This window comes from Buteo buteo, chromosome 5 (genome assembly GCF_964188355.1).
Source record: "Buteo buteo chromosome 5, bButBut1.hap1.1, whole genome shotgun sequence".
In the NCBI taxonomy this organism is placed as follows: Eukaryota; Metazoa; Chordata; class Aves; order Accipitriformes; family Accipitridae; genus Buteo; species Buteo buteo.
Window position 1 is genome coordinate 51,743,010 of NC_134175.1, and position 13,937 is coordinate 51,756,946.

At 41.1% G+C, this 13,937-nt stretch overlaps 1 protein-coding gene across 1 annotated transcript in view; it reads left to right on the top strand.

Moving 5' to 3' along the window:
• The window catches only part of KIF5C (kinesin family member 5C), an 87,429-nt gene that overhangs the window by 54,288 nt on the left and 19,204 nt on the right, over window positions 1-13,937 (top strand). The window contains exons 12-16 of the mRNA XM_075028985.1: window positions 2,207-2,382; window positions 4,506-4,574; window positions 8,286-8,492; window positions 9,485-9,631; window positions 11,999-12,187. Of these exons, the coding sequence (XP_074885086.1) occupies window positions 2,207-2,382; window positions 4,506-4,574; window positions 8,286-8,492; window positions 9,485-9,631; window positions 11,999-12,187 (788 nt within the window). The remainder of the gene's footprint in view (window positions 1-2,206; window positions 2,383-4,505; window positions 4,575-8,285; window positions 8,493-9,484; window positions 9,632-11,998; window positions 12,188-13,937) is intronic.

The window sequence follows — 13,937 nt, forward strand, 5'->3', positions numbered from 1 at the left end:
TGCAAACGTGAAGTATCTAAAGCGAGAACAAATCTGTGATCTAATTATTGCTCACAATTTGTTGTGCACAGTCAAGTCTGGTTTTGAACATCCTGGGTGAAATCACTACTTAAAAGATAATACCTGAACATTATGGGTGCAAAAAATTGCTTCCTTCTATCAGCTCCCTGCGCTATTTACTTGCCTTTCAGATGAGGTCGTTACCTAATGATTGCACTCCCTGTCTTTCTCTGGAGACTTCAGCACAGGGAATATTTCCCTTATCAGCATAGTGCAATCGCTATGGAGACGGTCGGTCTGCTCGTGGTGTTGGGGAGTGCTGGGGATTTATAACCTGCTCATGTTCTGCGTGTTTCATTCTGTGTTTGCTAAATGTGATGACTTTAATTTATTTCCTGTTCTAGAAACGTTTATTTTAAAAACCCTGTATAGATCCTTTCTATATGCTGTGTAAACAAGCTTTATAACATGCTGTCTCTATTGTTTTGTCTAAATATACACACCTCCTCATTCCCTCTGTCCATCCTTCTTTTCTCATTGGCGTTACCCAGCAATACATTCAATGCATTCAAAATACTATTGATTTCTTGTCTGACCTTCTGCAATAGCATCGTTTGGAAGGATATTCTGTCAAAGGAGGCTCTTTACAAATGAAAGTGTCACAGAAATTGCATCTTGAATATGAAATGCAAGATAGATGCATGAATTTTCTATTGGTATAGCTTATTCTATAAATGTAGAAAATCACATACAAAATAAAATTGTAGCAGAAAATGGGTGTGCCCACTTCTCACTGAAGCAGGATTTCAGCAGCCTTATATCCAAGTACACAATTTGGTCTCTGTTTTACAGGTAGGAGGTTGTTCTCGTCCAATGAACAAAAATCTAAAGATTCATTTTGGGAGGCTCCTGATGGATTTTCTGAAGCCTGAGGAGCGCTTCTGTGTGTGCAAGGTCCCACGGCTGGACTGAGCCCACCTTTCCTAGTCTGCTCCAGTGAAATGCAACAATGAAAAAGCAATTTACATTTTTCTCATTAATATTATAAAATATCATCAAGCCATTAGCAACAGGGCAAAAAATATTTTTGTGAAGTACTTTCATAGAGGTTATGGTGCTTGATTTCAAATTACTCTTTTTCATTCTTTAAGCTTAAAGAAATTATCTTCTCTGTTAGTTGGTCGTGCTCTTTCATGCCCTGTTTTATTTTGCTTTGGGGCCTGAATTAGCCTGCCTTTTTGTTTTTTGATATATTTGTCCTGTTTCCTTGTTTCCCTGCCAGTAAGATAAATAGTGCCTACACTGTTTTGGCAAGGGGCATGGCTAGTAAAGCTTTATGGGACTAAAATACTGTAGCTTTTCATAGAAAAGGAAAAAACCTGTTTGTGCAGAAGGGTTGGGTGTAGTCTTCCCGCACCTCGAACAACACGTGCAGCATTCCGTGGCTTGCAGAGTCTCTCACCAGACTCTAATGAGAGTAGATTCAATTTCTGGCATGAGCGCCTTGCCTGTCCCTCTTCACTGAACTGCAGCAGGCTCATAATTGCAATGCACTGACATTACCGAAGAAAATACTCCTTGGAGAAAATGATTTTGAAAGAAAATGTGTAGGGAGAACATCCTGTCTGGTATGCTTAAGCAACATCTGAAAATTGGTGTATGCGCTTCAATTTTAGATGTGACAAGGCAGAAGGTGAATATCATTTTAAATGCAGCTGTCTTGCTTGTTGTCCTGGTGTTCTAGCAGTTCATTATGGGGCAGAGAGAGTTGATAAGGCAGTTGGAAATCTGGAGAGGAAGAAGCATTTAATTGCCAGTAGGCTTTAGGCTGAAAGTCGGATTTTTTTCCTCCTTATTTACACTTCTGGTAATCCATGGAGCAAATCCCATCTATAGAGGGCTTGAGTGAAAGGGGAGCCGGGAGTTCAGTGTTTTTCATGGCAGCCATTGGCACTGTTGCCGCATTTTGTGCGTTTGTGTTTCTAACTGTGGCGGTCACCTTTCTAACGAGGATGGCCGTCTTTCCACACCTATTTTTGCCTGTCATTTGTATGCATTGCAGTTGCCTGCCTTGCACAGCTGGATACAGCCCTTCTTTGCTTTGCTGAGTCCCTCTCGGCAACTGTGAAGGACCGTCCTAGGATGTCCATGGTTTTGGGCAACCCTCTCTCTTGGATTGTAATGACCATGGATTGTGTGCCTGCAGGAGAAGCAGTGCCTGAAGATGAACAGATCAGTGCAAAGGACCAGAAGAACCTGGAGCCTTGCGATAACACCCCAATTATTGACAACATCACACCGGTTGTTGCCAGTATCTCGACAGAGGAGAAGCAGAAATATGATGATGAGATTGCCAGTCTCTACAGACAGCTGGATGATAAGGTGTGAACATTTGGTTTGACTCCATTCGCTTGGGCATAAATGGAAAACTAAGCCAAAATGGGTGGGTGTCTCTGCCTATTTCTTGAGCACCATGAACTGGAAAATGTCCCAAAGTTCAAAACCCTATCGCTGCATAAAACCAGATCTTGTCCTGTCGTGTCAGCTATCTGCCTCTGTTCCCTCTGCAGATAGTGTTTGGGGGCATTCTCTGTGAAATCGGAGCCAAGTTTACCTTTAATTTTAAGGGTTTAGTACAGGCTTTTCAGCACTCCTTCAGTGATTTTTGTAAATCCCTCAGCAAACTGTAGCGTCATCTTGGAGTCACAGGAGAAAGAAAAGAAGGGAGGCTGTATCTTTAATAGTTTTTATATATTTATTGTGTATTAGAATTTTCAGGAAAATATGTAACCACCCCTTGGGTCTCTTTTGTTCATGTTGTTCTAGCTGTGAACACTGCCTGGAGTGCAGGTGGCTTTTTTATTTATTTATTTGCACAGCTTGAAATACATCATTGGCACTTAAAGCTAATCAGCAATACATTTACTGAGCACTTGCCATTAATAGCTTTGGCTTGTGTGAAGATAAGAAGTGGGGAAAAAAAGGCATGCTAAGATCGTTGACCATTATGGATGAGAACAGCTTAAAAGGCTATCTAGCAAAAGTTTTCAGGGTAGCTTTAATCATGAATCAAAACTTGATTTTAACTTTCAATTGTAATTAGCAAGAAAATATCAGAAAAAAGCCCACTGTTTCCTTGAATGTTAATATTAAAGTTTGACTGTTTCTGAATACTGAGGGAGGGAGTGTGGATAGTTGTGTTTAAGCCTTAACTCTGATGTGCGTGAGGTCTCTCTGCACAGTCCAGTTCCACACAGCAGTATGTTGATGGCATTCAAAATAACAGTTAAGGTCTTTAAGAACTTACAGCTTTTCTGTGATGGAGAATACATTCCCAGTAGCAGTCTCTAGCTTTTAGGTGTTGGTTAGAAAAAGAAGAAAAGCCAGTCATTCTTTCACTTTCCCTCATCAAAAGTAGCAAAGCCCATTGAGTTATACTTGAGGGAGCTGGCAGCAGGTTTGAGTTTTACCCTAGAAAACATGGGAAGCATAATTTGGTGCATTACTGCAGTACTATAGGAAATAAGGTATTTGATTCCCAAAACAAAACCAAAATATCTCCATTTTTAACTTTATAACTCTACAGTATAGACCATTCTTACGTTATATCTGGGACTATGTTAGTATTAGCAAATGATTCAATATATTCTACTTGATAGCTGTATTTGCTATCAGAAATCAATCTATTAGCATGCTTGTCAGTGAAACACAAAATATCAATTGACTCTGATAGGGTAAAAAGCAACCATTTATCTTTGGTGAGTTCCTTTAGAGAAGGACATCCATCACAAGAACAGAGAGGGACTTGGTCAGGGGCTGTGCTTGGTGTGCCTCCTGTGGCGTCTTGGAGGAAGGACTTGTACAGTGGAGTCATCGTCATTTCTCTTCTGTATTTAAGATCAGTTCCGACCCGTGAGGTTGCTGTCTTAACAAGGAAGTTGAAATGCCAGTAAAATTGGATGCCTGGCTGTGCATTACCTGGCAGTATTTTCTTCAAGGGCTGTGATGAAGTGGGAAAATACAAATTCTGCAGTTGAGGGGTCCAAGTTCTGTGATTTGAGCTTCCTTTTTCATTAATGCAGTTCAGAGCTAGCTGTAAATTGTAGTTGGTTAATAAATCTGTCTCTAATGATGTCTCTTCAGCGGAAATTTGGGGACAGAGTAAGAGAGAGAGAGAGGTGGTGTATGTATTTGTACATCTATAAAACATCAGATATGTTGGCAAAGTCTCCTGCAAGTTACAACGTGCAACTCTGACCGCATCAGTGTCTTGTTTACCAGCAGGGAGACCTTTGCTTAGGTATATACTGGAGACAACTGCATGTATGCATTGATTTTACTATATAGCTCTGTGTATGTATATTATTCTCCCTCTCATACCATTCAAATGTGCACAAGGTTTGCTATGGCATTATTCTTACTTCTTTTCTAGAAAGGGGAAAAAAAAGTGGCCAAACGAGAACTGTGGAAAGAAATTAAAAATCTCCAACCCTATTTCATTGCAGGATGATGAAATCAACCAGCAGAGCCAGTTGGCTGAAAAACTAAAGCAACAAATGTTGGATCAAGAGGAGGTAAAAAACCTAAAAAACCACCCCCAACCAACAAATTAAAAACCTCTTACATTTTGCTTATTAGCGCCTTGTTAAGTGATTCTGTCAAAGTTGTTCATATTAACTGGCTAAAATTCAATAGGTAAGAGAAACCTGTGTGACAGCTAAGCTTAAACTTCAAATTTCATAATATTCTCAGAAGAGCGTGAAGCCTTGATAACTCCTTATAATAGCATACCATCCTGCTGGGAAGTGATGCTGGAGATACCAAGGTAGGAGCGTGGCCAGTATTTTTCACTTCAAACCTGTTTTTCAGTATGTCTGTATCCTTTCAGGTATCCAGACACTATGGACTGCAGGTGGTTACAGATTTCCTAGTTTGACTGTATAAAAATTACTCCTGGTAATAAATTACTGATGTTCATTATTTTGGCAATCAGAGACAGTACTGAGAGAAATTGGTGAGACTGAAAAATTGTTTATTGGTGCTGCCACGGATTTGCTCTAAAATCTTGGATTGCTTGCTTTAAACATTTTATTTCGTTGTTTCTGTACATAACATGAACAGGTTTTGTTTTTAAGATAGGGAATATGATCACTAAATTTACAGTCAGGTCATTTCCTTATCTGTCACTTGTTTATGAGAGGTTTTGAAGATGCAAAATCTGGCAATGCTACCAAATCACCAAGTTCCCCAAGTGTTGCTCTGATACTTCTTAGAGGATGGTTTTATGCTGGTTTTCAAACTGGGGGAAATTGGAGAAGGACCATTCAGACGAAGAATATAATCTTGGTGTGGGAGTTCACCTATCATTAGTGTTCTGAAATGTTGGTCTGTTTACACGAAACACTGCAGTGATTCTCTAGGAGCGTACCTCTCCCAGCTGCCTGAGCCACTTCAGCTGGAGTACAGCGTTATGCTGGCTGCTTTTTTGGGGTGTGAAACCTCTCTTGTCATAGAAAAATTATTCTGTCCATGTCTCAATCCTTATCCCAGCCCTCAGAAAGGGTTTCCAAGGTTTAGCTCCTTAACAGGGAGAGAACAAGGTATGAAAATGTCTGTTACTTGTCACTCATGACTTACCTGCCACCTTTGGGGACTTATCCTCACTGCAGGAGTTACCAGCTTTATTCTACTCCATGATGAAGCTCTTCACTCACTTGCCACAACTTTCTTTTGATTACTCTGTATTGTGTGCTACCCATGTCTGTGGCTATACAAATGTAACAGAATTTTACGCATTGTTAGCAACATTATTTTCTGATGTGTGTTATTTACACCATCTCACTTCTTCCATCTTTTTAACATCAGTGTTCTCATCTAAAGCTTATTTTTTCCTTCACGGTTTTTCTTGTGTCTTATTTTCTGAGTGATGTGCATTCCTTTCTTTGTGTTAGATATTTGGGAGCATGCTGTACACTGGCTTATTCCCCACCCTCTTTGTGTTCCATAATCAATATTACATCTGGAAGATGAATCAAGTTTTCAATGGCCTCTAATCCTTGCCTTACAGACCACTTTTTCCCATTTTTTGCACATGTTTTCTCTAGCTTTGCTGACTTACTGAAATCTTTGCAGCTGGTGTTGCACCACTTGTTCAGAAGGTTTAGCTGGTTCATCTGATAAGTTTGTCCATTTCTTACCTTTGCAAGCTAATGTGATATTTTTGTTTTCTTCTTTAAGGCAACTGAATTTTTCAAGATTTTGTCTTCCACATGTAAGCTTCACCTGCGCGGCGGGAGCGATGTACCTGTTCTCTCTTAGAGCTGTGATTAGCTCCATGATATATTAGCTGCAGAGCAGCTGCCTCACTCTGCTTCCCCCTAATTAACCAGCGTACTTTTTTCTGCTTGATTAAGCTAGCAGGTTAATTATAAATCTAAGGCCTGCCACAGATGGTGTTATGCTGATACTGGTATCTTTTGGTACCTTTTCACCACTGGCTGTTTCTTGGGGTGTGTGTTTTGGGGGGGATTCTGAATCTTCCACCCTTGCATCTCGCGTGCTGTGAACAGATCCGTGAAGTGCTGCAGCCATTGTCTCCTTCCCTTTGTTTACAACTGACCGGTATAATGTGTTATTAATAGCCTTTAAAAATCTTGCTATATTTTCCCACATTGTATCAACAATAATCTTCTGGGGAGCTGTGTTTATGCTCTAGGTGATATATAACACTTCCCTTTACTTGAATTCACAGTAATATTCACACAGAAAATTTCTTAAGTAAATGTAAATAATAGTTCCATCTGTGTTTAGTAGAAAGATTATTTTAAGCTATTTTGTTGTTTAAATATTTACATGCCATCTGGCTTTGGCAATTCAGTGGGTTTTTCCATAACGTGAGTGCACTTCTGAGGCTGCAGCATTACCAGTGAGATAAATTTCCCTTACATCTGAATCCTCTCTTCGCCACTTTGGGCACGTGCCAGCATCTGAAGCTGCCTGGTTGGTTTCCTATTTTCCATTAGCACTCTGAGCCAAAAAAAGCAATGTCTTCTCTGACATTCTCCTTTTAGGTGGTCCGTTTTAGAGAGATGTTTCTGTTTTGCTTGGGGTCTCACACACAACTTCTTCGTGGCCTGGGAGCTGGTGGGCAGTGGTGGGACAGGGCAGGAGAAGTCCACCCAGCACACTTCAGTAGTGGAGATTTTTTTCTACTGTCCAAGAAAGCTGCAGTACAGTTTTATTATACTAATCCATACATAGGAAGGCTTGGAAATAAGTGAGTTCTGTGAATGAATGTCCAAACTTCTCTGTTAGGATGAGCATGAATGCATTCTTGTACCTCACGCACTACTTTTATGTGTTACTGCTCTATATTTTATGGTTTTATGCAATGTTAAGTCCAGATTTTGTTGTTATTCTCAAAAGTACAGTATCAACAATAAATGTTAGGTGGCACCTTTTATTTATTTTCACATCATTCTGCAGTATATGACTGCTGTTGAGTCTGGTTTCGTGCTAAAAGTGCAATAGCTGAATTTTTGAGACTTTAACATCTGAATGAAGATGGAGTGATGCAAGGGCAAGGGAGAGGACCATGCAACCAACCTCTTACAATCAGCACTGTCACTGAAACTTCAGCATCTCCCTCAGTAGCATGCAAATAGTAAATTTAATACATTTTACAAATTGGAAATACTCACTAGTCTGTGTGAAGTCTATATTTTCTTCTTTAGTTAATATATTGCCTCAGCAAATACGAGCAGCTAATCTGTCTTCAGCATCATGCTTCAGATGATAGCTAAGAATAATCATCATAGGTTTGCTTATCAAAATATTTCTCTAATGCCACAAGATCTTTGAGACTGCCTCAGAGAGACCTTTTACTTGGTTCAGTTCAAAGCTGTGAGTCTGTGTTTAAACATTTTACTTTGTGATATTTTTTGGTCCTAGCTGCAGCATTGGATTGAGGGGAGAAAATTTATTTGGAGCTATGATACTCTTTAAAATAAGTTTCTCTGCCTCAGTCTTCTATCATAATAGGATTTGATTAAGATTTTTCTTTTCATTGAAGTTCAGAGCCTTTTTTGCTTCCTTCAAATACATTTATGCTCAAACTGATGCTGTTTCTGGTAGAGTAGCAGGATTTCTTCTCTCCTGCTTTCTCCCTCTTGCACACATGCTTGCATGCTCACACTTTCTTTCTTTCTTTGTTTTTACCCTTTTCAGTGTTGTCTTTTAAATGAGTTCTTGGGTGACTTAATGCTTCTGTGATATCTGGTTTCCAGCTTTTGGCCTCCACTAGGAGAGATTATGAGAAGATTCAAGAGGAGCTGACCCGTCTTCAGATTGAGAACGAAGCAGCGAAAGATGAAGTGAAAGAGGTCCTTCAAGCCCTGGAAGAATTAGCTGTCAATTATGACCAGAAATCCCAAGAAGTGGAGGACAAAACAAGGGCCAACGAGCAGCTGGCTGACGAGCTGGCGCAGAAGAGTGTAAGAGCAAGTGGTTTATAGTGCTGGTTCCCTCCTCATCCCCTAACTCTGCACCTCCCCTAAAGATTTCCATAGGGGTTCCCAGATAAATGCTAGCCTATGCCATTTCAGGAATCTTTCAGATACTGCTGCCAAGTATGTTGTTAGGCAGTTTAAAAATTGGAGTGGCCAGGAAGCTGTTAAAAGATCCATATTTGCCAATGCTACTCTTTCTCTTCTATCTTAATTAAACGATAAAATTAAGGTTATTCAGAAACTGCTCTATGGAAGCTGACGGCAGATTGTGGCTCTCGTGCAACCTCTGTATTTTGCACACCATAGCAGCAACTGAACTGAATGTGAGAACTGGCCATTCTGTGTTTTGGTTATTTAAGAACTGTATTATGCCAAGAAAGATGTGAAAATCTGCTTTATGCAAATTGCAACATTCTGTGTTTCTCTGGACTCTGCTTTGGAGCAGGGATTTTATGTAGAGTCAGGGGATCTCAAGGAAGGAATCAGAAAAAAAATCAGCTTTTTCAGCTGATGTGTACTGATCTCATGGAAAAAATCTGATCTGAGAGAAATCAAGATTGGCTTACTAGCTTACTACATCCTTGTTCCTTAATTCATTACACAAACTGAGGAAGCTATTGTTAACAGGTCTGTTTTCACGGAAGACTTCAGTAAAACAGATTACTATGAAATCCATTTGAAAAAATTGAATTTTATATCCTTCTATACCTGGTTCTCTGTGATTAACCTTCTTTGACATGTATTATGCAAATAAGATTCTTACTGGATTTACTACATTTAATAGATCTAAATAAGCTTCGTTAGCAAGTGAGTTGTGAAAGTGGATTATGGCAAGGTGGAATTGCACATGTCAGTACATTGTGCCGGTAGACATGTTCAGGAAAATACAAGACAACACTGTGTAACCTAGATATTGCAGAAGAACTGGTGCCCAGTTTGCGGAGGGGAGGGTAACTTCTGCTTTTATACCTTTTCAGAGTGCCCTGACAGCAACCCAGAGGGAGCTGGGCCAGTTGCAGGAGCTCAGTAATCATCAGAAGAAGAGAGCTACAGAAATCTTGAACTTGCTGCTTAAGGACCTGGGAGAGATTGGAGGAATCATTGGTACTAACGATGTTAAAACAGTAAGTTGACTGTCTTTATTGCTTGCCCCGCCACAGCTTCTGCAATGTAAAAATACTTGCCATGGAACGTGTGTGATACAGCGGTCCTTCTCCCAGGACACTGCCGTTTAAATCCTGGCTAGAGCGGAGAGTAAAATACTGAAGAGATCTTTGTCTGGGTCAGAGATGGTCAGTGTCTGTGCACACAATTACCACTTTTATTTCCAGCTCAGTGTTTGCAGCCAAACTAATGCAGCCCATCTGTTTGTTGATGCATTTATTAATGGGGGGGACTGAGTTCCCCCCAAAACAATACACATGTAGGCTACTCCTTCGTTAGCTGGCATGACCCAGTATTCCCAGAATCTGAAGAATCTTTATTGGTGAGATTTGACTTCTGGGTGGCTACCTTTTTGTTTGAAGTTTGTCCTAAAACTGTTGTGTAGCTGAAGGTGAACAGTTCTCAAAGCCAGAGTTTTGTACTGATGACTGTCCAGGGCACCCAAATGAAAAGATCTGCACAGAAATTGTGTTTTCTGCATTCTGGTGTTTATTACCTTTCAGCAGTGGCTGGCTTCATCAAAGAGCCCACGCTTTTGTATGTGTTTCTGAATACAAGATGCTTTAAAATTACCGATTTCCAGCACTGGTAAATTTGTGCTAGATAACATACAATAATTACATGACAGTAAGACCAGCTTAACTTTTGTGTATTGACTAATGACCTTTATAGAGGAAAAATTGCAAGGGATCATTTTCCTCTGAAGTAAGAAGGTAAGAATGGGAGTGAAGGTGATTGAAGTGGCAGAAACCTTGGTATTTGAACATGCCTGGAGATAGTGCGAATTTTGGCAAGCTTTTCTTTGAAATTTGCCTTCTGTCTGGCACTTGGGTTTACAGATACAGTAGAGGAGGTAGCTACTCTGTCACACTTCTGTTGTAGGTGAGCAAAATGCTAAGTCATTCAGAAGATATTTGTAAGGTCATTGCTAAATGGCACATCTCTAATGCAAACTTTTCATGGCCTGAAAAATCTTCCTGGTGATGTTAATGCCATCTTCTCTGTCCATTTAAAACCACGTGGAAAAGAGCAATTGCTAAAACTGGATAAGAAATTAATTTTCAAGATGTTTGTAAATTCCTGGCAATGCACTCCATTTTCTTGCTTTTAGTTCACTTCTCGGTTTTTGAGCAATGAGCTTTCCTGAACATTCAAAGCTAAAAGTGAGTATGTGTGGCTGGAGTGCTTGGAGTTGACTCAGAGTTGTTGATATCCTGCTAAAGCCCCCTTAGGTCAACAGATGCTCCAGCCGGCTCTTACTGCAGAGGACAGGATCCCTGTTGTCTGATGTGGTTATGCAGATGCCAGGACCACAAGACCAGACTTTGCTAGATGTTACAGCAACCTCTGGTGGCCGTTGTAATAGGAACTGTAAGAGGAAATCTTTGAAAATGGAGGCAGAGGCTGTTTGGTACAAATTTTTATAGTAACTAAGTTGTCAGCATTTTACGGGACAGCTGTCAGTGTAAATAAGGCCAGATTGAGAAGCTTTTAAAAGAATAATTTTAAATTTGTTGGCAATTAGTATCTTCTCAAAGTGTGTCTAATTTCAGACCAGACTGAGAGTTTTGGAAGCGGTTGCGTTTTTTAGGCTGTTGGGAGAAGATACAGCGTATGTTACCTTCCCTTTGGTGGTGCTGGGTAGAAGCAAAAAGCAGATGAAGTTGCTAGCCATATGCTCACTCAAGAAGAACCTTCACAGCTCGTCAGTGGGTCATATGAATTAAGTAGTTGAAGAAAAATCATTAAGAGGAAGACATACAAATAGAAGGCACTATGTTAAGCCAGGGAAAGAAATGATGTGTAAATAGAATTATACTAATATGTAGAGATGAGAGCAATTACTTTTCTCTTGACAGGTGAGATTTCCAAACCCATGTCTGTCTCACAGCTCCTTGTTGAAGAAGCACAAGCCTTCAAGAGGAGACTTCTTTAAGGAGTACTTTGAAAATGCTCTTCAGCTTTTAGCAGTTTGAAAGAAGGAAAATTTCCTGTGCTAGTGACATGAGAAGTTTTCTCCAAAATATGCTCTTGTCATGATGGTGGGCTTGATTACTTTAGATGTTGAACCACTAAATTGATGAAGCACACAGTGAGCTCAAGTCTTAATTTCTCACTTTCAAGGCTTATCAGCGAAGACTGTAAGAAACAGAGTGGTGTAACATGTTTAAAGGTGACCTGAAGGTCTGTGGGTACTCCTTCAGTGCCGCTGTGCTTTCACAGAGGCTTCCTAGCTCTAGACGAGAGTTTCACAGCAGGAAGACTGCTTTGCGTCGATTTACCTGTACGAACCACACCTTCAAGATGACAATCTTCTGTGTGTTCAGTTAGCAGATGTGAACGGGGTGATTGAGGAGGAGTTCACCATGGCACGGCTTTACATCAGCAAGATGAAGTCTGAGGTGAAGTCCCTGGTGAACCGCAGCAAGCAGTTGGAGAGCGCCCAGATAGACTCCAACAGGAAGATGAACGCCAGCGAGAGGGAGCTTGCAGCTTGCCAGCTCCTCATTTCACAAGTACGTTTGATCCTCCCTTGTCCCTTTGCAGCAGAGTTTGGTGACTTTCTCACCCTCCTTCCTCATGAAATATGTGTGCTAGGAGTGAGAAATGAGACTTAAGGGAGCAGAATGCTGCTGTTTCTCTTGTCTGTTTTGTTGTTTTTTCTCTCTTCTCCCATTTCTCCCTCTGACTGTCTTTCAGCATGTTCTGTGGCAAGATCCTGTCCTGCTGTAGATCTCAAAATGGCATAATACTGAAAATCCTCCTCAGAGTGATTTCCTCAGCATGAATTTGTATCTTATACCTTCCCTTTAAAAGCAACCTGAGAAAGGAAGCAGTGATTGTATGGTTCACTAGCAAAACATTCAGAGAGCCCCCCCATATCTGGTCTGTTGGTACACTACCAAGATAACTAGGCAACAATATATAAAATAATACATTATGGAAAACATTACTATGTAAGATAGAAATCCAGATGGTAGGAGAGCTCCACAGTGGGTGGCAGTTACAAGCAGTGATGCTTGCTGCAGCCTGCTGCAGGAGAGGGTGCTAACTGCTTTGACATGCTCAACTGCTTTGAAGTGGACATGTGAAGGGGAGGAGACGATACAGTTTATTGTATTTCATTTGCTACCGGTTAGTCTAAGAAAACCTGAGGCAAGGATAGCCTCTTGTCCTGCAGCAGAATGTCTTTATTAAGTCCTACTTAATAAAGCTGTAGCTGGAAGCGTGCTTCTTAGTATTACAGTGAGGCTGGAGTCCTGGGGGTATTGCCTGTCCAAAAACATTAAGTAAAAATGATACTTTTCATCCTGTCTTAAAGTAGACCCTGGGCTGGCATGGCCACTGAAGGAAGTCATCCTGACAGACTGTGCTGCTCCCTTTCCTTGGGAACTTGCATTAGTAAAGCAGATTAAGGCTTGACTGGCAAAGCAGCTGGTACGCGTACTTGTGCTGGCAGGAGAGGAGCAGGAACACAACACTGGGAATAAAGGTCTTGGCCGCGGGTGGTGAGACAGCCTGTTTCAGCCCTGGTGTTGGCTGACACCGAGCCGGTGAAGGAGTGAGTGGGAGGCAGCCCGCCTGCCTCTGTGGGGATGGTGTTCGTCCCCTTACACTGTCGTCACACTGGAATCACGGCGAGCTTCAATGCTCAGAGCTTGTCACAAGCACAGCCTAACTGTTGTCCTCGGTACCTGTTTGCAGACAGGAGACTGGAGATTTAGGATTTGAGAGGTTTATCCAAGTACTGTATGTTCACGTGGGGAAGAAACCAAGCAGAAATACTCTTTAAGAGGTGATCACCATGCCTTGACATTTTGGAGGTTCTACATCTAAGTGCATATTAAGGCCTGTCTGTGTTTAAAACTGAGAAGAAGACAGGTGGTGGTACGCTCAAAATCTTGTTAATGGGCAAGTGGACCTTATCTATAAAGCCACCAAGTAAAAAAAAAAAAAAAAGAAAACCTGCAAGGCAGGGCAGGAAGAGCTCGGAGAGATCAAGCCTGGCAAGCCTCAGTCCTGAGGCCTTGCAAACTCAGTCCAAAGCTGGTGGCGTGTTACTACCAATGGCAATGCTGTATCACAGGGCTACACCTTTACGGTGTTAAGCTGATCCATAAAATGGTGCATCACTGCTGCGTGCCATGCCAAGAGTCTCCATTTTGGGGCCAGGACATCTGGAGCCAAGCTGGGAGTTGGCCAAATTTCTTATTAGGTTTAGGAATCCATTGGAGGACTTACTGCCTAAAGCATGTAACTTGGGCA